At 38.0% G+C, this 26,639-nt stretch overlaps 1 protein-coding gene across 2 annotated transcripts; it reads right to left on the bottom strand.

Annotated features, from left to right (window-relative positions):
• PUM3 (pumilio RNA binding family member 3) lies at window positions 1-24,393 on the bottom strand. Of its 2 annotated transcripts, none has more exons than XM_051788440.1 (18): window positions 24,298-24,393; window positions 23,926-24,032; window positions 21,897-22,079; window positions 19,899-20,034; window positions 19,081-19,156; window positions 18,182-18,275; window positions 17,893-17,959; window positions 17,179-17,353; window positions 15,515-15,618; window positions 14,915-14,993; window positions 13,152-13,250; window positions 12,013-12,066; window positions 10,398-10,478; window positions 8,383-8,525; window positions 7,377-7,599; window positions 6,211-6,298; window positions 4,619-4,709; window positions 1-253 (listed from the first exon to the last, which is right to left on the bottom strand). In XM_051788440.1, the coding sequence occupies exons 1-18, from the start codon at window positions 24,390-24,392 to the stop codon at window positions 124-126; spliced, it is 2,025 nt and encodes a 674-aa protein (XP_051644400.1). In that variant the 5' UTR covers window position 24,393; the 3' UTR covers window positions 1-123. The 2 variants fall into 2 exon arrangements, with proteins under 2 accessions (XP_051644400.1, XP_051644401.1); XM_051788441.1 differs by lacking the exon at window positions 24,298-24,393 and adding an exon at window positions 24,121-24,291.
• Window positions 24,394-26,639: the final 2,246 nt, after the last annotated feature.

The raw sequence follows: 26,639 nt of genomic DNA, 5'->3' as shown, positions 1-26,639 counted from the left end.
TTGTTTTAGAAATTATTTAATATACAAATGCATACACTGCTTCTTTCAACAACCATGATGCAAAATCTTACCAAATCTCAGTGGATTGCACTGATGTAAATAATAATTTTATCTCCATTTACATTAGGAAGTCAATTTCTCCAGTAATGCTTCTATTCCTTTTACATTTTTATTCTGCTTCAGCTTTGGGATGAGCTTTTTCAGTCCTTTTTTGACTGTATTTGCCACTTTTTCATCAGTGCTCCGGAGAAGGCTACAAGAAACAGGAAAAATTACAGGATGTCAAAGGTCAGCATGCAGGTCATAGGAAAAGAAGCTGTCCATGTAAGAAAACAATAACTATTTAGGAAGAATATAGTTCAGGCCAGATTCTGTCACTTCCTCTTATAAAAAGATGAAAAACATTCCAAAAAGTATGAAACACCAAGTGAGAACATAACCAACAAATAATTAATCAGTCTGCAGGGAACTGCTGATCCCTGTTCAAAGCATGTTCAAACACTGGGTCATACCAGGTTGTCCAAGGCTTCACCCACTCTTGGCTTGAAACCTGACAGGCTGGAGACAGCCCAAACTCCCTGGGCCCCAGCCCCACTGCTGGACCATCGTCATGGGGAAAAGGCTGCTCCTTTATCTTCAACCTAAGCCTCTTGTGTTTCAGCTTGTGCCACTGCCTCTTGCCCCCTATTGCTGTGAAGGGACCAGCTCCCTCCATCCCCTCCCGTGGGTGCCAGGGATGCTGCTGGGTGCCCACAAGCTGCCCCTTCTGCCAGATGAAACAGCCTTAGCCCCATAGCCTCTCCTACCGGGCCAAGGGATCCAGCCCGTGACTGTGCTGGTCACCCTTCATTAAACTCAGTCCAGTTTTTGATACCTTTCCTGTAACAGGAGTCCTAAAACTGCATATAGTGCCATACATCTAATACATTCAAGTACCTTCACTATGGTACTTCCATGGCACATTTAGTGCAGGACTACAAACCCTTACCAGTTCTGTTCTCCTTTTACATACTACTTTTAGAAAACAAACCAGATTTCGAACATAACTTTCTTCTCAGAAACAAGGAAATTCATCATAAGATGTAAAATACTATTAGAAAAGAAAAAGTTTCTCCACTATGCAGATCAACATAAGTATTGACTGTCCTTCTCCCCTCCTTTAGTTAACAGTGAAGTGTTCTTGGACTGCAATAGAAAATCAACAGAGGTAATGGCACAGCTAACTTGCTATTTCAAAACGATGAGTGAACACTGCCTAAAAAAAGTGTCTTCTACAGCCAGTGTGTGCAAACCATGTGTGCAAATCAGAATTACAAGTTTGACATACAAATAAACTAAGACTGGAAACAAACTATAACACCCATGTGCTGGTGTCAAGCAGGCTGCGTGATACTACAAGTCCTTACAATCCCTAGGACTCTTCCAAGTGGCTCTCAAATTTACAGCTTCCAAAAAGCTTGTTTCTTGCCTACTTTTTAAAAAAGGATTAGACATGGTGAACTGAACAAAGACATAAAGGAATTAACGTAACTTAAGATGAGATTTATATTTTGACTCCTTTAGAACTTCAAATCCTGTGCCAGATGGAACACTACAGGCAGTACCACATGGGACATTCAACACAGGTGAGGTGATACTTTCTCATCTTTTCTGTGAGTCAGGTACCCCTGACAACAGCAAGAAAGTCAAGAGCACTGACAAAGGATGTGCTCATCAAATTGGTAATTAACACAGAGAAGTACACATGGTTCACTCGCCACAAGGGACAAAGAGCACACAAAATAGCAAGACACTTTGGACCTCATTTTATGTATTTCTAAAAATTAATTTCATCTGCTGACAGCTACACATGTACAGCTGCTTTCAAACTTCTAGTAACCACAGGTATTTCAAGACAGGTATTCTTAATACAGAACATCTGCATGTCTGATAAGACCAACACAGTGAACATAGTGGGGGGTTTTAAAACTATTATTCTGGAAGTTTTTATAAGATCTAGAAAGCTGGCACATATGTATTTTGTGGATATAAAATGTAACTCCTACAGGTTACACAAATAACACATGGAGGTCAATAAGACATTTGGTGAAGTAAGTTCTTGTCCATTTTCTACGCTGGTGTAACACATCACTTACAAATTAAAAAATACCCAGAAGATTCATATATAGGAAAGTAAACAGACCTGCATCCATGACATTCAAGTACTTGCAAGACTTTATACACTAGGCTGGCTTGCAGAGGGTCCTCTCATTACCTTAGGACTCCTCAAGCTAGTATTATGCTGGAACCAGGCCCCACATTTTTTTTATAAAAATCAAATTAAAACCAAGTAGGACAAGGAAAGGTGAAGGTCCAGGTTACACCAGGTAACTAAGAAGTCAAGCACATGCAATGGCTGCTCGTAACTGACAAATAATTACTAGATAGCCAAAAACCTTCAAATGGACTCACTGAGTAATTCTGAGTTTCTGATTTGCATGAATGTGACAGATGGCTTCTGAAAGCCAACAACAAAACAAAAATCAATCACGGCTTCAGGGGGAAATGGCATTGTCTGAAAATCACTTTTTTCTCAGGGATCTGAGCTCCCTTATGAAAAAGAAGTATCTGGGTTTTTTAAATGAGAAGGTTTTTAAGAACTCAATAATTATATCATGTAAAAAAACCCCTGTAGTTACTATCTACACCAGACTAAATTCAATTTATTATTGCTGTATGATTTAGATAATCTCTTGACTTCAGTGCATGCAGTTAAACAAAAATGCAATTAATTACTATATGTTTTTGAGGTAAGCAGGTGTCACATGAAATGGAACAAAAGGAGCTGGTTTTGTGTTCTCAGCTGCCTAAACAAAAGGACTTCATGCCTAAAAAGTCATCAAGAGAAGTTTAATCTACCAAAGATTCAGATTTCAGTGAAATAAACAAAACAAAGAAGCAAACAAAGAAGCAATACACTCTTTTCTCTCTTTCCTCTAAGTTTCAATATTGGTGAAAATACTGCCAGTCTGGGAGATAAGCTCGCCTGCTTGGTAACAAAGGACACTTGTCGAAGTCCCATCCTGTAGTGACATGAGTAATAGCAGAGAGGGAGAAAGACTGCCATTCCTCACAGACCTTTCCATAAAATACACCACTACTGTGCTAGTTTTTTCTAATAAGCAATTAATAGTTTCCTGTTTTATCTGTAAGTCTTCAAAGCCTATTCAAAGACTATTGCACAGTGATAGCCAGCTACTGAAGCGCTAAATATGGAAAAAAAAATCTGTTACTTTACTTTGCAACTTTATTTGGACAATCTAAACAGCTTAGTACATACACCAGCCACACCACATGCTAAATGAACCTCTTCAGCCTTGAGTCAAAGGCAAAAACTCCAAGAATTAATAGAGTGTCATAAATAAGCCTTTCTAACAAAACTACACCGTACAGACATTAGATGCATTTACTAAATTCTAAAGGCCTGTTATGAGAGGCAAAGAAAGAGCATTATCATTCTGGCAGCTGAACAATCTTAACAGCCAGATCCATATGACTATTAAGATGTTGTGCAAACTGGCTTTGTATCTGGATTGCAACTACTCCTCAACTAGCAATTCTTCCCACTAGTGATCTGAATCATAATACCTAAACAAAGTTAGAATTGAACTCAGATTAACTAACAGAAGTGAAAACGGCTTTTGATTCACCCTGCAAAAGAGCAAGAACATCAAAGTAGCAGAGAAGTAAAGCAAACAGTGAGGAGTCTAAAGTAACTTCAGGACAAAGAAAAGTAGAGCAGCAAAAAGAAAGCAGAGGATTTATTTTTCAAAATCATGTTGTCTGTTTGAATTGTTTGTTGACTTTGGTTCAGTGAAAGTCTTTACAAGGAGCCAGAAGTGGAAGGCTGACAGAGAAGTTACAGAACAAAGACCACACACTTTGGGTTAAAGGCAAAACCTTTGGTTTCTACCAACAGGAAGCTACAAAGCGAAAGCAGCGATGATGAACACAGCTGTTCACATTCGATAAAACAAAATGTTACTCTTAGTCTGATTCCTGTGGAATACTTTTTATCTCACCAGTTGCATGGTTCGCTGCTTCAAAGTCATGAGCCAGTTAGCTCATCATAAGCCTTTGCATAGTCTGTTCTTAAGCATGGTCTCTTCCAAACATTTATTTATTCCAAGATCAGAAATTTTTAGGTTTTGTAATTAAGAGATCAACACAAAGCATAATTTACCAAAACAAAACAATTTCCAAATTATTGTATGCTGCCACCAGTCCCAGGTATTTCATTAATTACATTAATTATTTTTATGTAGGTATTTGTAGACTGCTCTTTTGAGAATTTTGTGCTTGTAAAACAAGACATGGTAGGCACAACTTTAAAAATAAATTTGATTTCTAATCTTCATATTTTCCAATACTGAGCTACTTCCTAGAACTAAGACAGAGTTCAAGGAACAACCTATGGAAACTCTGGCTTGAATTCTTCCATTTCCCTGTTCCATTGAAGACTTGCAAATTGCATGAAATACAGTACATTTTGTTGGTAGAAATTTCAACTGATGTTTTCTTGGCTGTTCAAGAAATTAACACTGTAATCTAACCAGAAGTGGCCATGTGCCTTACATACCAACATAGAATAATGGCACCTCTATTTACTTCTGCCCAGGTCTTCAGATTCTCAATACCAACCCGCTCCACCAGTGTTCTTCCAAAGCAAACTGTAAAATGTGGGAAAAAGATAGGGAGAAGAAAAAAAATTACACAGTATCTTTATACAAAAAAGCCTGTTGAAAGTTCTCTCTAGTAGCGATTTAATCATACAGTTTTTAGTTACCAACTATTCACAAAGTTCCCTCTAAATAACTGACTGTTCAATGCAATGCATAATCTTCATAGATGCTAGACTACTTATAAGTACTGCTTTAAATTTATTAGACAACAGTGCATTAGTGCATATTACACTAATGACATATGCAAAACAAAGAACCTAGTCTGAATTTGAAGAACTGAACCTCATGAAAACTGCTCTTAGAACTTGTATGCTGAGCAAACTTAGCAGTAAATAATGCCAAAAAACCCCAACAAACTCCAACCTCCAAACAAACACTGAAGCTATTTTTCATATCACTTTAGATCCAAATTCCACTTGAAGACAGGTCAGTTTTTACACAACTTGTTCCCCATGTAATAACAACTGCTTGGTTTTTAATGCCAATTCAATGAACTCAGAGCAAGAATTTTGCAAGGCACTTTTTGGAGGAAACCAAAGGGAACAGCATGCGCTTAAACTGGGAATTGCATGATGTTAGCAGAAATAAATCCAGATTACTATCATCATCTCAGGCGAGCCTCTGAAAGACACTCATAAAACTTTCCCTTTGCACATTTTTAATCATCTACTTGAGATGTAGGAAAACAGCCTCCTTTCAGAAACATTTAATAAAGTACAACGAACATATTTTAAAGGAAATGGTGGCTACCTGAGTGTAGCAAGAAGAAAAGAAATAAAGAGTTTAACAAGGTCTGATAATTTTATAGAAAAAAAACCACTACACACAAAGAAGTTCCCTCAGATTATACTTTGACACTCAGTCCTTTTCATTTTTTGAGGTTTTTGTATGAGAAAAAGAAATCACTATTAGGATAGGGTGACTCACACAACAAGATTTTAGTTATGTAATAAAATAAGTTTAAAAGCTAAACTGAGAACATCTGTGCTCATTATCTGCCTTATGGAACATAAACTAGCAAAGTTGTCCTATTTTTGTGCACGAATTATTGTAATAACAGTTATAAAGCATTAATCCACCAGCATCAATGAACACACTCAAGATTACAGTTTGGCTCATGAGCATTAAAGAAACAGGGGTTCCTGTCAGAAAGACTTTACTGTTTCTATTATTATACCTTAAACTGCTACACAATTTAGTAAAGCTATCAACGCATTTTAAGAACAGGAATGAACTCTGTCCCAAATACACAGTAAACTCCTGCGAAAACCCCCAGTCACTACTTGCTTTGCACAAAAATCAAACATATCCTTGGCATTCTGTTTGTATAGCAGCTCACAGCAGCAAAAAGATAGAAGCACTGATGTTAAATTTTGCATGTATTAGTATACTCAAAGAAATAAATGCAACAATCTTATTTTAAGTGTGTGTCAGATAAGCAATTAGTCTGAAGTCAATTTGATCAAATAAAGCTGAATTTCCAACATACCTTCTTTTCCACTTTCTCTCATTTTTTCATCTTGTTCTATTAACCATTTCAAAACTAGATGTCCTGCTGGATGTTCTGCAATATGAAGCTTTAAGGGGAATAGACAAACCAAAACCAAACCAAATTATTTAGTGATGATGTTTCAAAATGCAGTTCCATGTCTGGCCATAAATACTTCTGCTTGATTTATTCACTCTGCCTTCAGACACTACATCACACTGATTCATTTAGTTATCACCCACACAAATATAAAGAGGTTTGATGCAAGTTTCTGAATACTTATTCAAACTGACCAGTTTAATTTTTACCATCTTCCCTGCAACATTTAACTTTCAGTAATATAAACCATATCAAACAACATTTCACCCACTCCTCCAAAGACTTCATTATTACAGAGCAGAATCTCTTGGTCTACCTGCTTCTGCAAGAACTTCCAGACCTTTTGCATTTTCACAGACTTGAAAATTCACTATGCTATGGTTCACAGAAAGTCACAGAAAACATTAGTTCATGTAAAATTCTGTAAAATGTGTATCTTAAAGAAGGGGAAAGACAGTGCAAATCCAGCACAACTATGGAAATCTGGAGGACATCTATCTTAAATATAGTGTACATTGCATTTTTTTTGTTTTCTAGTCTACGGACACATATCTGACTGAGTTTAACTCAACAAAACAGGGGAGGGGCAGAACTTTGAAGAGAAGGTAATACTGTAAAGACAAACAGCTATTATCTAAGACCTTTTCTTACATGAAGATATGCATATCTGAAAGCTGAGACCCTGTCATTCTCAGTGTAAACAGTCAAATGAAATATAAAACTTTGCTAAGTGCTTGATTGCACATTAAAAGAGAGACTGTGTAACAAGCTTGTCAGCTACCTTCCCACAAAATGTTTAAAGCAGTTCTAAAGATTCAAGATCATGAAGCAACTTGCTCTACAACATATATGAAGTACTGGCTCAAGCCACCACGACTCCAGTCAGATGTAGTAACAAAAATAATAATAAAACATGTAATCCAAATGTCAGAAAACAGGATCACGTCTAATGTGCAAGTACTACTAGGGCAGTATGCTGAGGTCTTACATAAAGGAAAAAGAGAGGACTTTATTCTAGTAATACAGAAGATCTGCAAGATCTCAGCACCTTGTCCTCTGTACAATACCTGTCCATCACGGCCACCCGGAATCAGCTCTTCTGCTGCTAAATTAGCAATTGCATCTAGTGCAGGCTGGATGTCACCAAGTGCTGTTCTTAAGATGGCAGCAACCAAGACAAAGGTAGCTTTGTCTATCACTACTTCTTGGGTATGTTCTTGCAAATATTCAAGCAAAGGAGAGGAAATGGTTTCCAGGAGTTCACGGTGACGGAGTTCAGTATTCTTCTTGCTGAGAAAAAGGACAGCACACTATGTAGAAGACTTGCTCTGTATGCACATTAAGCAACAAGAAATTCATAACATACATGCTATTTGAGACAGATATAAATTACTGTAAGACTAAAATATAGGCATTAATGTTCCCTTTGTTTCACACACAATTAAACACATATTGCTCACACAGTTTAAGAACACATGGAGCGAGAAAGTGTTTAAAGCTGACTGCCTTTAAACCTCATAGAGTTTTTTGTTAATCATAATTTACCCTGTTTATTTTCATTTTGTTATCTCAACTACCAAGATGTATCTCTTACACAGCTCACTAGTCATCTAAAATTGCTCCTTCTTCAAAGCTGATAAGCACCAATGTCAATACCAGAGACTGGAATCAAACTAGTAATTTTAACTTTTATTGCTAGATTTTCAGATATACTTTTATCCAACTCAAAGCACCAGTGACGCATATTACGAATTTTCTTCTGCACCAAATCTGATATATGAGTTTACACACAGAACGTATCACAATATTTGCCCTTTACAAAGGGGGTAAACTACTGATCACCAATACCTTGCTGGTTACTAACCATATTATGTGAAATACAAACAAAAACAAAAAAAGGAAAAAAATAAAAAAATAAGGACAGAATAATGTATCTAATAATACTTATTAGTATAATTTTTATATATTTACTTTACTTAGATTTATTATGAAGAAAATTGAAATTAAATTATGACAGAAAGTTGTGTGAACTCTTCTGGACTCCAAGGAAAATAACCTTCATATCTGAGTTACCTATAGGCATTTCCATCTCCCTGTTGCAGAAGTGTGATGATTTCTGGAACAAAATGTGCAGGATCTCTAGGACTTAGCAAGTACAACAAGACCTTCTTTCCATATTTGTTGTTTATTATATTGGGCAAAGAAGCATTTATTTCCTGTAAGAGTAAACAAACAACAATGAAACACTAATGAAATAACAGTTCTCGGTCACTTTCAGTATCAAATCTGTGAGAAAGTATACCAGGAAAAACTCTAAATGACACAGACATGTGTCTCTTTGCTGTGGTGTCTCTCTTTGGTGGTGTCTTCCTAGCTACCCATTTCTGGAGTCCTCATGAAAGAGAGGGATTTCACGTTAAAATCTGCCGGAATCCTTACACATGTCAAGCTCACAGTGTACAGTTCCAATTACATGTGAAGCTTCAAAGCACCACACATATTCTCTGGTCCTGGATTAAGAGTCTGTGAAGCTGAGAGATGATGAGAAGACCTTCCTCAAAGGATTTAAAGAGCTTAAAACCTTCCCTTACCTGCAAATTCCCAGCTGTGCTGCCAATCCACAAAAATTATGAGTTTTGTAATATCACCAAAAAAGCCCCCCAAAACAGCAAAGCAACCCACAAAACAACAACAGAAAAACCCTTTACTTTTTCTCCACCTCAAATCTTATTAGTTTTGTTACCTTCTTACAGCTAAATTTTATTATGGACAGAATGATAAACAGTATAAGATATTTTAGAAAAAACTGCTCTTTGAGACAATTTTAAGGCTTGGTTTCTTCCAAAGAGTATGCTTCAATGCTTGATTTTAAGATGCCCCCACCTTACCATCTGCTACTCGTTTTCATTCACTATCAGAAGAGCTGGTTTTCATCTTTTTTTTTTTTTAATTTTCCCTGCCATCCTTTCCCTATGTTTGACCTCATATAAACCCTGATGGGCCAATTCTGTATGTGTGAAGGCTACTTCTCCTTGTTATCCCTTACTCTTCTGTCAAGATCGATGCGGTAGGATGATCAAATGGTAAACATTCTATTATCTTCAATGATGGATTAATTACTGATCTCAGATGATTCAGTAATTAAATGACATCTTGGAAGCTCAGCTAAAGACAAAGAGAGTATCTGAACTAATAAACTCTCCAGAAAGCAGAGTGCTTGTAACATCATACAGGAACACCTCAACGATCTCATACCAAGACAGCTCTGGTAAGTCAGGACTTATTTGCTTGGACCTTTTCCAGAAGTTGTTACATTGCAGATTGGGATCTGAAAACAAAACCTAGCTGCAATTACAGCTAAAATACTTGAGAAACAAAAGCCATCTCCACATTAAGATGCTTTCATCTCTCCAGACCCATTAAAAAGGCACAGCCAAATCTCCATGTTAGGGTACAAAATCCCAACTCCCCGCTATACAAAATTGCTAAAGGGAAGAACTGCTCATATTTTTCAAAGCAAGCCTCATTGGAACCCCTTTCTTCTCATATTCCTCCTCTGATGCAGAACATTTGCCTCATCTTTATTTCCCTGCCACTGTCTCTAAAGCTGTCAGTCCCTGAAGTCACAGCACGAGTACTACTGTAAGCTGCTTAGAACTCTGATTACAGGATGCAAATATTTTTGCATTTTGTAAATTGTATGAGGTAACATTCTGAAGTCTTTCACCAATTTAATCTCTTGAAACTTGCAGAGTTCAAACTTCTGTGACAAAAGACATGAACTTTAAAGAGACTCCAGTCACCCACTAGCCAGAATGAACATGTATAAAAAGGGCAAATTTCAGTAAGCACTGAATCTAGCCTAAAAACTAATTCAAATAAATAACTAAAAAAACATAGGAAAATGCTAAGGTGTGCTATGAAAATAAAAAACTAACCATGATACACAAATATAATGAAACAGAAAAGATGGAAAGTATTTAAATAGTTTAAAAAAGCAGGTGGATTCCTACTCTTATCCTCCTATACACTGGCAAACACACTGACACTATTTAATATACTATTTGAGGAAAAATTCAACTACTTACTGATATAATTAACTGCTTCACAAGTTTTGTGTCATCAATGCAATCAAATGCTGCCAGCAAGACCAGATGAGAAAATTCACCCTGCAAAGATGAGACATCAGACATGCAGTCAAGTTTTATGAATATACTGACTTAGAATTGGTACTTCTGAGAGTTTGTCTAAACCATAACACAACATGAACCACAAACAAATTCTGACTACTTTCATCTAAGGAGAGAAGCCCAAAATTTAGGTACTCTCTAAAAGCAAGCCTTGTTAACAGGAATATGTTGTTCAAACAAAAGTAGCTCTGCCATTTTAAGTGGATACACTGTTTTATCACATCCAAGCTATTAATCTAATCCTACTGTATAATCATCATTTGAAATCACAGGATTTTCCTGCAGAAACATTACATGCAGACTTTATAGTGAATTTGCTTAAAACTGAACTAAGTCACACACTGTATTTTTGGAGATCATGTGTCTGCAATGACATACAGCCTCCACTGCATTGCTGGAGTGCAAGTCCAAGCATACTCTGAAGGGCACAACCCAATTCACTTGTATGTCAGTGAGACTGTACCTCAAAGTGAAGCCACATCTGCAGTGCTCCAGTGTTTTGTTAGCTATTATTCACCCACTCTCTTACACTTTTATATAATATATCATTTATAAAATGTAACAACTCATTTATTGTGGTATTAAGAAATTATGGAGAGAAACATTACCTAGACCAGTGGACCCCAAAGTGGGTTGCACAAGACAATCCATTGTAGTCCCATTAATAAATAAAAAAACCCTCTGGCAATCTTTATGTTATTCTTTTAAATTTTCTATTTCTGTGTACATTTTATAATGTATACTAGTACAGTAGTACAGGTACATAATTTATACATAAATATACACATACTGGGGATGTTCGCTCATGATGTGATCAAAAAACTTTGGAGGTCACTGACTGAGACCACATCAACTACTAGCAAACAGAAAAACACAGCAACCAGGAATGGAAGACGTATAAAAAGCTCTTCTTCACAGTTCCAGTTTTGCCCAGCTCTATGAAAATCTGGTTGCATCTGTTACTCTCCTGGTGCTGCAGTCTCCAAGCATACATGTTACTCAGAAAAAAAAATAAAACATGGACTTCTTCCATTGTATGTCACTCTATCATTAATTCATTTTGAAGCTTCCTGAGTTGAAAAAAATATTGAGCATCTTATAAGAAATATGCATGTTCAAATAGCCTTTCCAATGATGTTTCCAACACATCTTGATTTTTTTTTTCTCTTCTTTATACATGTTTGTTTTATTCCCAACCAAGGAGAATTAACCAACAAGCCAATATACAATATAAAGTTGGGTTCCATAAAAGAAAAAGCTGAAAGAAAACTTAGGACTAATAATGAACTCAAATACTTTAAAGAAGCATAGTACTACATGTAGTGCCCACAATGGTATGTCTCTAAATATTCCATAAAGTTCAATTATTTCATATTATCTAATACATGATCACTGTTTTAAGACTAGTTTGAGACCTCACAATTGTTTCCAGTACCAAAGAACATTCAAATCAGCCTTTATAAAAGTACTTCTGTTTCAGAGACTATGAAATAAATGGTTAATGAACACTCACCGTTGCTATTTTTTCAATATATGTCTTCATAGTTTTCACAATGACTTTTCTGTCCTATTCAAAAGGAAACAGGAAACTCAAATGAGCCTTGAATACCAGTGATTCTGAGTAACTAAACTGTTATTTATACCTTTCAAAAAGATAACCTTTAATTTGCTTACTAAAGCAAAGGGTATTATTTCCCAAAGACTCACATTTGTAATAGTCTTCACCTAGAATCAGTGCAAAAAGTTAAACCTGAATTCCGACTCAATCCAAGAGAAGTGCTGTGGTATGTTTGCAAGTCCAGCCCACCAACAGAAGATGCCAAAAAAACTTGGAAAAAATCCCAACCAACAAACAAACAAAACAAAAAACCCCAAACCACCACATATGTTCACACGTATTTTGTTTATTACTTAAAGAAGAATAAATTTCATCTCTTCATTTGGAAAGAAACCTATTCAACAGGACCTCTAGCTTGTTGCAAACCCCTACTACTAGCAAGAAATTCTTGTCAGAAAGTTCCCTCCATGCTTGTTCTTTTGGCTCTTGCAATCACTGCTCAGTCTTTCTTAGATTCATTACCACCCCTAGATCCTAGGAACTTCATAATTTTTTCTGTACTCTTTAACAAGCACTTAATACTGCTTTTTTATTTTTTAATACAGAAAAACATAGGAGGCACTGCAGTATTTCCAAGAGGTGATGCCATACATTACACCTAAAGTATTTCAGGATACTATATCAGCAGATAAAACTAAAACACAGTTCCTATAACATTTTATAAGTCTTAGCATTCCAAAGCCGAACACGTTTTCACATTACGACTTTTTTTACTGTCCTCTTTCTCCTGTCAATTTCACTGGTATTAAGAAACCTGTGGGATAAATGAAAGGATAATAATCTTAAAATGGAAAAGCTTAATGTGACACCTTCAAAATCTCTGCTAAAAATAAAAGGAGATGCTTCCACTATAGAAGTTCTAATGAAAATATTTGATCCACAAAGAAAAAATTACTGCTTGTGTTTGTCAATAGATAAAGAGGTGCCAGTTTTTAACCTTGCTTTCAAATTCTTAACTGCATGAAAATGTGCACTAGCAGAAGGGCCCGTGTGGCCAATCACAGAGAACTAAGTAGAGGGAAACCAAACATTACCTTGGGAGTGCCATGCCATAAACAGTGCATTGCTACTCGGGCTCCATCATGAGTGTGTGCCAGGTAGATGACAGCCTCTCTGATAGCTTCTATCATTTCCTGGGCAAGAAATGGTGATAAAGCAAAAAGGTTAAAGAAAAGGCATGAGAAATCTCAAGGTAGGTGGGTGAGAGCCTGAAAGAATCTTTTTGTCTGCCCACAACACTACAGAACCACTCTGGCCTCTACACAGACACTCTCATTGCCTTCACCTATGAAAAACTACCTCAAAAAGAGTCCAAGAGACTGTAAATGTATACAAGCTTTCTTTCTTTAAAACTATACTGTTTATCATAATCATCTCATCAAACCACAACCGTATTGAAGCTTGTCAGCTATTCAATTACAAAAAGATCAAGTCACGGTGCTCAGAACTAAAACAGAAATTAGAGACGAAGACAACTATTAATTTAGGGAGAAATCTTTGAAGATGGTGTAATTTATTTACATATACAGGGCAATAGCCAGAAAGTAAGAAGAACGAAGAAGTCATTTAAGCACCAGGCTATGTTATAAATCATGTATGACAAGATTCAGCCAAAAGTTAGTCTTCATATCAAAGGAATGAGGTTCTGAAGCTGTCTGACAAATAATACCATCAGCCAAAGGAAAAAACCAAACAAAATCAAACAATCCCCTCCTGGCTTACTAGATACTACCTCTATTACTATCCAATGACTTATTCAACATGAAGCTCCCACCTATCCCTCTTTCTATCCCTAGCTTCTTCTTGCTCTCCAGCCAAAGGCTCCAAGCATTTGACCAATTACTTATAAACTGCTCAATCACAACACGATTGGTGTCACCAGCTGTATGTACAGGCAGGAACAGATCTGCAGAAGGGGTTTCCAAACCCCAAAGAGGATGTCCATATACTAGCACATCTGCACAGAAGGCCAAGCAAGAAGAAGGAGATATGCCTTATTGCCGATTCACATAAGCCTGTGAATCCAGAAGCATTCTGAGAATGCACAGGAATGTTTAATTAGGCAAGATCCAGATTCAGAATAGGTTATGAATAGGTCACTCCACTGCCCTTCATTTTGGGTTTATTAAAAGTAACAAAGCAGAATTCAAGAGACCAGATAGGCAGAAGAAGGTAAGAGACAAAGTTTAGAAGGCTCTGCCTGGCTTGAGGTGAGATGGTTCTGGAGAACCAGGACAAGGCTGGTGAAATCTTGCCAGATACCAGCTTAAACAGTGGCACTTCACACAAATGGATTTAGGCCTTGTATTTGCAAGAATGCCTGAGGTAATATTAAAACTGGAATGCAATACAGATATAGCAGATAAGGATTTGGGTGCTCACAGAAGGGCCCAATCTCACTGTATTTTGATCAAGAGATTGTTGGGCAATTATTGTAAGTGGGTAAGAAACTACACACTGGAAAGTCAAACTACTGGAAGCTATGGCCCTGGCTTTAATTATTCCCCAACTGCTGAGAAGGACCACTCAGCATGAAGAAAGGAAACATCACATCATTTCACTAGATCTTCTTCTTTAAATTCAAGTGTCACAAGCACTGACGTAGAAGTCCACTGTGACTGTAAATCTCCATACAACACTACTCCCCAGTCATCCATCTGGAACCATCAGATGTGTAAAACTCTATAAATTAAAGATGTGTATTTTTGTCTAGTTGACTTACAATACTTTCACAAAAAGATAAAAACATTTCACTGAAAAGGCAAAAGAAGACCAAAACCAAAATAATCATACTTACAGATCTTTGTTTTGGAAGAGCGTGAACGAAAAAGTCCAAAAATACTTTATGTACCAGTGAGTGCTTTATCACCGCCTCTCTGTATTTGGATAGATGAATATAAACAACAAGTTCCTCACAAATAATCATTTTAACATATGCTAGCAATACCTCATTTGTATTTAAAAAAGTTAGGTAGGATGGTGTGCAAAAACACACAGAGTCAGTTTGGATTAGACATTTACCACTGAGAATATGTGTAAGATTCTACTGAAATTTAAAAGTTATAAAACCTATTATCTCATAAAGACCACTGGAGAAGCTTATCTAACAATGCATTATGGAAACACATCAGAGTGTGGGATTTCTACCAATGGTTTGACTTGGGCAGGGGACACTTTAGTTTATAGAAGTGGAGTTCAGTATTAAGGTAAGTTATTCATTATTGACACCTGGGACAAAAGCATAGTTACTTACTACACAACATAGCAACATTACAGCTTAAAAGAATCTGTATCACTGTCATATGAGCTTATAAGAATATTGATGTCACTGTTTGTATGTAAGAAACAAAGTGGTTCACACTAGATTGCCACAACTTAAATCAATTTTTGTCCTTACTTTTGTGCCATTGGTGTTAGAATCTGCTTCATTTCATCCAAGATGGCCTCTCTCTTTTCAGGCTGAGCTTCTAACACTTTATCCAGTGTTGGGACAACTGGTGTCTGAAACGAACACACAACCAGAGGTTTAGCTGCTCCCAGTATCAGAGTTTATGGAAAATTATAATGTTTAGTCCCTTTTTAATAAAAAATAATGAACAATATCAAAACAAAAATTATTTTCTGCAAAATTAACAATTTTTACCATTTTAAAAATAAAAAGCTACCTTTTCTGAGTATGTCAGAAGCTGTAAACTTAAGTTTCCACAAATCAAATATTCATCATTAGTAAACAAAAACTACTTCCATGGTCTGAGCTGCTTTTTGCCAATCATGTCAGCTCTTCATGAGACTGTCAGACATAAGGTAAAATACACAAAACTGGCATTATGTTAAGGTGCTTCTCAGCTAAACAGAAATCCTGCATGACATGTACACATACATCAGAGGGCAACACAAGTCAGTGTGAACTGAGAAGCTGACAAAGGCCCAGTTCAATTTCAGATCAGGAACAGCAGAGAGGAGGAATATATACCATACACCTTCCATACAGAAATACTTCCTGGTATCTCAACTAAAGAATTATACTGGTAACTCTTGTAAAATAATCTGTTGTTGGAAGAACAGTCTAACTAGATAGAAAATTAGAATATTTTTTGAACTATCTCTGCTGGAGGGGTCTTTTTAAAGACTACATTGTCATTTTTAATAAACCTACATTGTGCTGAGTTTCAGGTTTGCACCAAAATGTATGGCTACTTGAAGCACCCATGCCAAGAATGCTGGAATGACAAAAGGTATCACTGCACTTGTTTTTATGGGTTGTTTTGCTTCCCAGAACAAATTACTGCCCATAATCACAGTACACACACCTTTCTAATACAATGTTGCAAAATGCTTAATTAAAACTTATAATAACCTCTTATTAAGAAAAAAAACAGGAATACTGTTCAGAAATCAGTTGTTAATTTCTTATACAGTTTTAACAGAAATCCTGGGTAAAAGTATGCTGTGTTGTACAACAGGGTGCAGAAGTCACTCCCCCGTAATTGTGTAAAACAGTTTCATACTTTGCAGCAAAATCCCTGACTACAATGGAAACCAACGTTTCAAGTCAGCAAGAAAAAAAAAAAACAGAATTCAAAAGAAAGGAGGTTGTACTTTTTGGAAAGTTAAAAATTAAGCTTAAATGGCATACTGTATATGGATACAGGCCCATTCTGCCATTCCGCCATAAGGCAGTTCTGACACAAGAGTCATCTACAGCACTAATGGGGAATTAAGCCTAAATCTTATCTCACTAAGGATGACTGCAGGCTAGACATGATGATACTACGACTGCAACTACATGATAATAGAGACTGTCTTGGATGAGCAGAGCAAGCTCACACAAGAACATAAAATATTTTACATAGTTTAAACTGAAAAAACCACAACAATTTCATCTAGACTAGAAACGTGCAAGTAATAATTACACTTAAACACGCTAAACTGCTCTACCTTTGGACAGCTGACAGAAAGAAATGTCATCAAAATAAATAGGAGGTAAGATAGGTAACATATTACTAACAGAACCCCCTTAGGTGCTAAACCATCCTAAACTACAAAGTATTGAAACACGACCTTGTAAACCTGGAAAGTGTTCCCGTATAGTTCTTCTGTCAGCATATTCCTCTGCTCCAGAATGGCTTTGTCATTATACGCATATTCCACCACAGCAGACGCCTCGGCATGACGGAGCATTTTTTTCACATGGCCTTTAAAACTTTTGATTATTTCTGCAACTTGTGTTTTTGTCCTGTTTCACGGAGAAAGATAAATAGCAAGAGTTAAAACTTTTAGAGGTAAGCTTGCCTATCAATAGTTTTATTTTTGAAAACACATTTAGGTAATAAGTTTTAGCACAAAACCCATGAAATATATACATCTGGATTAGCCTTATGGCACTTAGGAAACATGGCAAGAAAGCTGAGAATATGGAGAAATGATAAGCATTTTGAGAAACCAATGGATAAATTCTACAGAATAGAGGATGCCATTCCAAATTACTAGGCAGAGAAAATTTTTAAAAGCCAGGGTCATTTTAAGGCAAAGATCAACTTTGAGCATACATCTGACCTTTTTTTGGCACGTTATCCCTGATGGGTACAGCTTTAGCTTTATGTTTTGCAAAAGGAAAAACACTTAGCAATACCACTCCCCCGTCTCATCCCTATTATAAAGATGTTTTCAGAGACTTACTTTTTATTCATGAAAAATGCACTATAAATCAAGAGTAGCATTCACACTAGAAATGAAACATCCCAACACAGATGAGCAAATTCACCTCATACTCACCCATACATAAGAAACTTCTTCACAATATTTCTGGAATATTTTGACTTGCTCAACTCTACTAGGCTATCTAGAAGAAGGGAGAAGTATTTAGTTGGTTTATTTTTCACTACTTAAACTTCACAAAACAAGATGTCATTACTTACATAAGGATGAAGAGCTCACTAGAAATGACGCATTAGTTCAGAAAAAAAATTTTAAAATATTAAAGAGAAAACAATATGGCTTGTTCAAATGCTTCCTAACAGCAATACTGAAACATAAAGGTAAAATGTAAATGGGAAGAAAGTACCTTTCAATTCTTCAAATGTCTCTTGTCTCTGCTTCTCATTGCCATACTGAATAAAGCACTGGATCACTCGAGTTGAATCATGTGCAAATGCCAGCTGAAGGACACAGATACTTCATTACCCTGGGCCAGCCATTCAATAGCCATTAGGCACCGTATTTATTTTAATGTACATGCTCTCTGGTACAGTTTCATGCCATGTGTAGCATGTAATGCCAATTAAAAAAGCAGTTATATGTTTATAACAAATTAAGATTTCAGGTCTTTTACCCCTTTACAAGTACTCTATCAAACAAAATACAGGCAATACTTGCAGTTGCTGACAATTAAAGACATGCATTAAGGTTTTCCATAATGAAATAAAACCATTAAATGGTATCTCATTTTTTTTTCAAGTCCTTTGTCATTTCACAGTGACGTCCACTTCAGCATGGAATATCAAGAACCACTTTAAGATCCAACATGTATTTCACTACAAATTTATGCATTTCAAGAACAAAGCAAAGAGACTGTTTAGTATAGTTAAGCATCAAGACACTATCTCCTCTAGAAAGTTGCAAAGCAATAATTGTAATTAATCAAAACTCTGAGTTCCTGAACCTCAGTTAACATTAAATTTCACTGCACTAAAGCTGCTTGGCAAAACAGACAGCCTTTTAAATAGCCAGCTGACAGACAGAGTATCCCAGGACTACTGTCCTGAAACAGAGGTGCCAAATGTAGTCTTTCAGCCCTGTTTTTCTTCTTTTTACTCACAGTCTAAAAGAATTCCCTGTAGCTTTTGGAAGAACAGGTACTACACTGCTATATTATTAGAAGTTCTTTTACAGTACACAGTTCTTTAAAGAACTTGTGTGAACAGCTTTGGTGAACTCATGCACTATGCCAATAGTTTTTCCTACATTTTTAATTTTCCCATGAAGAAGCTTCTGTAGTTCATTCATTAGCTTTTCTCTCTTCTCCTTATGGCATTTCTTCCTATAAGCAAAAAAAACCAGCAAAACTATTTTAATTGAGGAAGCAGCTTTTTTTTGTATGATTCAATTATATCTATAAATTAAGAAGCAAGACAGTACAAAATAAAACTAGGTTAGCTTCTACTAATCTGAATTTATATTGTCATTCATTAAGCCTGTAAAAAGATGTAATTAAGCTGCTTCAGTTCCTGGAAACCAAACCAGATATCCACACTTTAACATTATTCTTCTTTCGAGTAACAACATTATTTGAAACATAAACTGAAATTTGCAGTCAGAGTTGTTTACACTTCCAAAGATCCGTAACCATCTTACAGCCAAAACTGCAAAGCAAAGATACTTAGAGCAAGTAAAATTAACTTGGCTTGCTGATATGAGGCCACAGGTATAGAATTACATCCCCAGAGTAGATGAACCTTCACAAAAAACTCATGCAGTAATCCCACTGCTGGATCAGGGTGAATCAGTACATGCTCTGTGCATCAGGATTCAAAAAAAAGTAAGACAACCCCTTAAGCCCTTACTCACAAATTTTAGCCTAGAATACAAGTTCAATCCAAACATTTCTAGCACCATGGGTTACCGTACTCTGAACAACCTACAAAATTGCATGCAACGTTATTCTTCGCCCATGGAGTTTCGGTGTGAAAATACAGTTTTATATAACTACAAGAGGAGAAAGAGAGTATTCAGGCAACTTCTGACTAAAAGCTAATGGAATGAAAGAAAAAAATCCTTATTACCTTCTCACATTTTCCCATATTTGCTTCGATTTTACAATTATGTCATAATTACTTTTATCATTAATTTGTCTGGTTTGCTTTAACTCCTTCCTTTTCTTTTTGAAGTCGCTCCATTTTGGCTTCTTAGAATCTGATCCTTAAGACAAAAGTATATACATTTTCTATAGTCAATAAAAGAGGAGCAACGGAATTCTTTATCAGTATAAACTATGGCAGATCCATGACTTGAATTGCTAGCAATTCAGAACCTTTGCCTACTGTTACCCAGCTAGCTAACATGAAAGCATAAATACTGAATAAGTATGCTAAGCTAGCAATTGCTCCTTCTAGAATACTGGAAGAAGGTGGCAAACAATGAATTTTCCTCAAAGCTGTCAAAGGATGCATCACTAATCTCTTACCACCTTGAAAATTGACTTAAGATGTACCTAGCAGCCTACAGCAGCCCCAAGTAGTTCTCCCTTTTTAATTCACTCTATATACATCCATATATATACATACCTTTTCGGTCTCTTAAAAGGAGACCCCTAACTCAAAAATACATATCTGGAAACTCAGAAAAAGGAAAAAAATTAAAGCCTTTTTACAAAGGCTTTATTTAGTCAAATTCCTTAAGAGTGGGATTTTACTATACAACAGCTGTACATCTCCGCACAAAAAATTCAGGCAAAGTAACATTACAGAAGTGCCAAAAATTAACTACGGAAAAAGATCAAGAATTTGATTTTAGCTTTATTCATACCTTGACAAAACCCATTATCTCGTAATACATGGCTTCACAGAAGCAAGTCATGCTAACTATTGGCTCTAAAGAAACATTAAAGACATAGCTTTAAATTTTTAGACCTTAAGGCATCACTTATTGGTATTCAGCACCTTGCACTTAAATGTCTTTCCCATCCAAAAAAACATGCTTTCCTTTTACAATGCATATTATTGATTTTTATATCACTCCCCTATCACTCTCTTTTTCTTTACAAGCAAAACTTGTAAGGCTTTGAGAGCAGTGCCACTATGCAATACACAGCAGCCTTCAGTTACTCTTATAAACAACATTTAGAGGTTTTCTCTGGGTTTCAGGTTTTTTTAAAGCAGATTAATAAGAACATTCTGTTGCTATTAAGATTTCCACACATCCAATGCATATTTCATGCAAAGCCATTCTGCAAATCTGCAATAACAGCAACAGTAAAATACCCAACATCATCTACTGTCCTACAAACAAGTAACATTTTCCTGCAGAACTTCAGATCCCCTCACATAAAATTCCATTTCTCATTTTACAATGCTGCTTAATTGTCCCAGTAAAGTTTTGCCTTACAGCAGGAAAAGGGACAAGATGAAGATCTCATGCAGAAGAAACAAATTTAAATAACAAATTTACTTAAGCAGTGATAAAATGAGAAAATTACTTAGTCTTTCTGTATAAACATACAAACAAAAAAAGCTATAAAATGTAAAAGCAGTGGTAGCACCCATAATGTCCTTTTTTTTTTTTAAGGAGGTGACCAGATTGTTTGGACCACAGAAATTAGACATGTAAAGGATAATCAACATTGTGTCATGAATTTCTATTCCCAAATTTATAGAAAGTACTTTAAGAACAGTCGATTACATTTCCAAAATGGTCTATGAAAAGCTCTCTATTTTCCAAACGTGTCAAAATTGCCAGTTACAAGCCAACCACTTAGCACTGCCATTAAAATAAACAGAGCTTTAGGATGGCATGCCAGTTATTTAAATTTCCTACTGTAACTTTCCAAGAAAATTTCTTGACTTCCAAGAAAATTTGTAACTTGAATCTCATGACTTCAACCTCAAGCTTAACCAAAGGAAGTAATTTTTCCCACAGCAAAGACCAAACTGGAAGTAAATCTGGAGTTATTCAGCCAATTTGAAAGGTGATAACAAGGCAGGGAGAAAGAGGAAGGTCTAGATGAACAATGTGTTTCCCAAACCCTGGCTTCCACTGGTATCCAGGCTTAAAAATCTGCTCACCTCCCTCTTCACCATCCTGGAGTTTCCTCTTCTTTGCAAACTTTTCTGATTGCTGTTTATTCTTGAACTGTTTGACAGTAGCTTTTCCAGGTCTTAACTGTCCTTTAACAAATTTCTTGGAAATGGATTTAGGCTTTCCCTCCTCATCTCCTTTGTTAAAGAGCTTCTTTGGTGGACCTGAATCTATTAACCAACAAACCAGAAATTAAAATGCTATCAGAGAGATTATGTTGCTTCAAAATTAAAAAAACTACTATAACAAGAATTAAACTTCTTTGTAATAAAAACTCTGTAACAGTAATTCTTACATGCTTCTCAAAGCCAGTGTTTTCATTGCAGCCCCCGGGTGTGCCAGTTTTCTCTGGGGAAGTTCAGCCCAGGAATTATTTTCCACACAGCAGGCATAAAAAGTATTATTCTACATCAAGAATTTCACTATCCCTGACATCACAGTCATCAGTCCCCATATCATCTTTTCACAGTTTATGGTCAGGGCTGTTCTGAGATCATCTTTTCTAAACAGAAGGGAGCAAACATTGCTGAAAGGAGTCTTCCCAATCCTAATCCACAGCAATTCCACACAACCTAGCTTCATCTCTCAAATACAACTTCTTCTTAATGCTGGAAAACAAATCTAGAATCAAAAGGTTACCAACTCCAAATTTTTGATTGAGAGTATCTTAGGTGAATCAACTAGAGACAATGGGCCTTCCATGCAACCTATTTAAAGCATTTCAGTTTTACTTTTCCAAGTTAGTTGCTCGTACAGTCAGTGTAATCTTGAATGCAAGGTAGTCATAGAATGGCTACAGATGGAAGGCACTTCTGAAAGTCACCTGGTCCAATCCTCCTGCTTACACCAGGCCACTCAAAGCTGGTTGCCCAGGACCATGTTCAGGTGGCTTTTGTGGGAAATGTGGGAAACTCCACCACCTCCTTGGGCAACCTGTGCCAGTGCTCAGTCACCCCCAGAGTAAAGAAGTCTTTCCTGATGTTGAGAGGGACCCCCCTGTGTTCCAGTTTGTGCCCACTGTTCTCTGGTCCCGTTGCTGGGCTCTACTGGAAAGAGTCTGGTTCTGCTTTTGAACCCTTCCTTCAGGCATCTGTGTATATTCACAAGGTCCCCCTCAGCCTTGTCTTCCCCAGGCTGAACTGCTCCAGATCTCTCAGCCTTTCCTCCTAGGAGAGATACCCTGGTCCCTTCATCATCTCTGCAGACCTTCACTGGGCTCTCTCCAGTAAGTCCATGTCTCTATTTCACTGAAGAGCCCAGAGCTGAACACAGCACTCCAGGCAAAGCCTCACCGGGAGAGCTGAGAGGGCAAGGCTCACCTTTCTCACCCTGCTCAAAGCACTCCACCTATCACAGCCCAGCATCCAATGAGCCATGGCTAGCTCATGTTTCATCTGACCACCAGGAGCCCCAGGGCCTTTTCTGCAAAGCTGCTCTATCCCAGCACGAACCAGTGCACAGGGCTGTTCCCATCAAGCTGCAGGAGTCTGCCCTTTGCTCCTTGATGAACCTCACAGGCTTCTGTCAGCCCATTTTCCCACCTGCTGAGGTCCCCCGGGAGAGCAGCACAACCCTCTGGTGCATCTGCCACTCCTTCCAGTTCTGTGTCACCGGTGAATCTGAAGATGGTGCACTTTGCAACATCATTCACATCACCCATGAGGCTGTTGAACAGAACCGGAACTCGTGTTGACTGCTGGGGTTCCCTGCTAACCAGGGGCCTCCAACCAGAGTATCCCACTCTCTGGACCCAGCCCTTCAGACAGATTTCAATCTACCTCACCAGCCTGTAATTCACCAGCACCTCCGTGAGGATCTTACAGGAGGGGAGACACTGTCAAAGCCTTACTGAAGTTCAGGCAGACAACACCCACTTCTCTTCGTTCATTTCCCAAACTATAGGTTTCATGCATAAATTTACCAAGGGAAGAAAAACCAAAAAGACCTCCATACGTGCCAGTACACTACTACAATCACTGGGCCAGGGCTCCTATGAGCGCGCCTTTGCCTTCTTACCATTATCCTTCTTAAACTTCCTCTTCCCGTGTGGCACTTTTCCACGCGGCGCTTTTCCATTCTTCCCCCCGAACTTCTTTTTACCCTTGTTCTCCATGGCGACAACACTGCAAACAGAGCGGGAGACAGGGTTACTGGACCGCCGGGTCTCCCTTGTGATGAAAAGACAGCCCGCGCCTCCCGGTTAACACGCACGGCGGAGTCAAACCCTCCCCGACGGACGGTGCGGAGCCAGGCGCCGGGCGGCACAGCGGCTCAGCCGGGCACGGTCGCGGTTCCCGCTCCCCAGAGACGCCAGGCCCGGCTCCCCGGCACTGTTGGGAGGCCACAGGAATGGAGGTCTCTGTGCGGGCCCGGCCCCGCCGCTCTCACCACACACGTGCGTCCCGTCCGCGCCCGGCGGCTCCTGCACCGCCCGCCGCTCCCCATTGGCCGCCGCGCCGCCGCCGCGCGACAGTGCCGCGCATGGTGCCGTACAGCGCGGGCCCGGTGCCGTACAGCGAGGGCCCGGTGCCGTACACCGCATGGTGCCGTACAGCGCGGGCCCGGTGCCGTACACCGCATGGTGCCGTACAGCGCGGGCCCGGTGCCGTACAGCGAGGGCCCGGTGCCGTACACCGCATGGTGCCGTACAGCGCGGGCCCGGTGCCGTACACCGCATGGTGCCGTACAGCGCGGGCCCGGTGCCGTACAGCGCGGGCCCGCCGCCGTGGCTGCGCCGGGGGGCGGGCGGGCACGCGTAACACCGACGGCAAAACGAGAAGTAAATACTGTGAACAGTAACACTAGCGGTGGAAATAAAAATAGGTTTCCTCTTCCCCTTCCACCACTGAAGAGGTGCTGGCTAGCGAAGGAGTGCTGGATTGAAGATTGCGTGGGATTTCCCCACAAATACTTCACGGATGTTCATTGTAGACTAAATTCAAGGCAGTGGTTTGAAGTGAAAACTGAACGCTGTCTTTTGCTAAGAGGCCATTAAGCGTAAGATTTATTATCGCAGGTTCTAGTACTATTGAACAATGCTTTGTGCACAGTAGTTTGAAATCGTTACCCATTGGATATCTGGCTACAGACTGACCAGTTAGGTGAGGGACATCTAAAACCACCTGTATAAGGCTGAAGTCCCAGCAAAATCAGGCTGAAGTCTCAGTTCAGTGTTGCAAGACGAGAAGTGGCCAATCTGGGCAGGGGCAGCCACTTCAAGAAGGCCATTTTTATAACTCCCCCTCCTTTTTCTTTGGTTTTCTTGACCTTTGTTTCTTTTTTTTTTTTTTTCTGTAAATATGTGCATCTCAGTATCACTAAAGTCATCGTGGGTCAAATCCGACAAGTTGAACCTCAGCAGTTAATGTCAGGTATTTGATTTGATACCTGTTGGATGCTTCCAGCAAGAAAGTCATTTTTCTGCCTGGAGTCTCCTGTTGAACTGCTGTCCTCCAGCCTGCTGACTCTCCATCTGCATCCTGACACTGCATCTTTCCTCAGTTTTAGCTCTCACCCTGATCAATGTACACTTGTAACTATATGTGTTTGCTAATCATGGTGAAAAGCTCTATACCACATGCCAGACCTTAAGAGGAATAAAGGGCACACAGTCTGGAGACTTGTTTCTCCAACTTCTAAAAGCCTTCCCCCCCCCCCTTTTTTTTCTTTTTTCTTCTTCTTTTTTTTTTTTTTTTTTTTTTTTTATCTTGGAAAAAGAAGCAAATCATGTAGAATCTTAGTTAAGCACAATAATACCAATTTTATTGTTTCAGATCCAGATTCATTGATTCACATTCATCTTAGATCCAGATGCATCAATATTGCCTTTGGATATCATAGCTGTCATAAGTATTACAAAGAATTCTGTGGGTCTAGTGCGAAGAATATGCAGTAAATCACTATTTCTCTTAGCAACCACTACACTCATAGTAACCACATTGATTTCCTGTACTATTTCTAAGGACAGAATATTCTAAAACCAGTTCAGATGGGAGAACTTATATAGATAGACATTCAAAGTGAAAATAATTGCTACTGAAAATGCAATATATAGTGAATTGCTATGTATATATCTCTGCTTACAAAAATTTAAATGCATCTCTCTGGAGTGAAGGTAAAAAACCCCATCTATATATAACTGTTGTTTATAAGCCTTTAAAAGCATTTCTTACTGCTGTAATTTCTTGAAGATGAACCTTCTAAATGACCATGGATCCAACAAAGCATGGAAATTTATAGCTACTTTATATGATTTTCAGTGTCTTTTCTGTTGTGTTTTTTGAGTTTGTGGGATGCAAGACAGTCTCTCATTTTTCAACAGGATTAACTATATTAACTATTTAACTACATATGAGGAAACACTCTGTTTCATAATGTGGTCAAATCTGTTCAAGACTTACATTGTAAAATTGCACCATCACTGTTGGCTCTAGTGTCCCCACAGTTCTACTTTAGTTTCCCTTTTTTCTCTAGCACTCATTAATGTCATCTTTATGAAGAAAATGGAAACCAAACACCAGCATTTGTGTTAATAAAAAGTTTTAATTATGTTGTTTCAAAAATACTTTACAAATATATTCTTACATTTATATTCAGTTGCGTAAGGTGAAAACAGTACATTGTAGTCCATGAAGGTAGTCTTCTGTGTACATATATATATGTGTGTATATATATATGTATGTATGTATGTATGTATGTATATATAGATCAACAGTGTTTCAAAGGAGGAA

The sequence above is a fragment of the Manacus candei genome, unplaced genomic scaffold (assembly GCF_025592945.1).
Source record: "Manacus candei isolate 608988 ecotype Guabito, Panama unplaced genomic scaffold, ASM2559294v1 h1tg000024l, whole genome shotgun sequence".
Classification (NCBI taxonomy): Eukaryota; Metazoa; Chordata; class Aves; order Passeriformes; family Pipridae; genus Manacus; species Manacus candei.
Note: the sequence above shows the minus strand (reverse complement) of the source record. Positions and strands in the feature narration are given on the sequence as shown.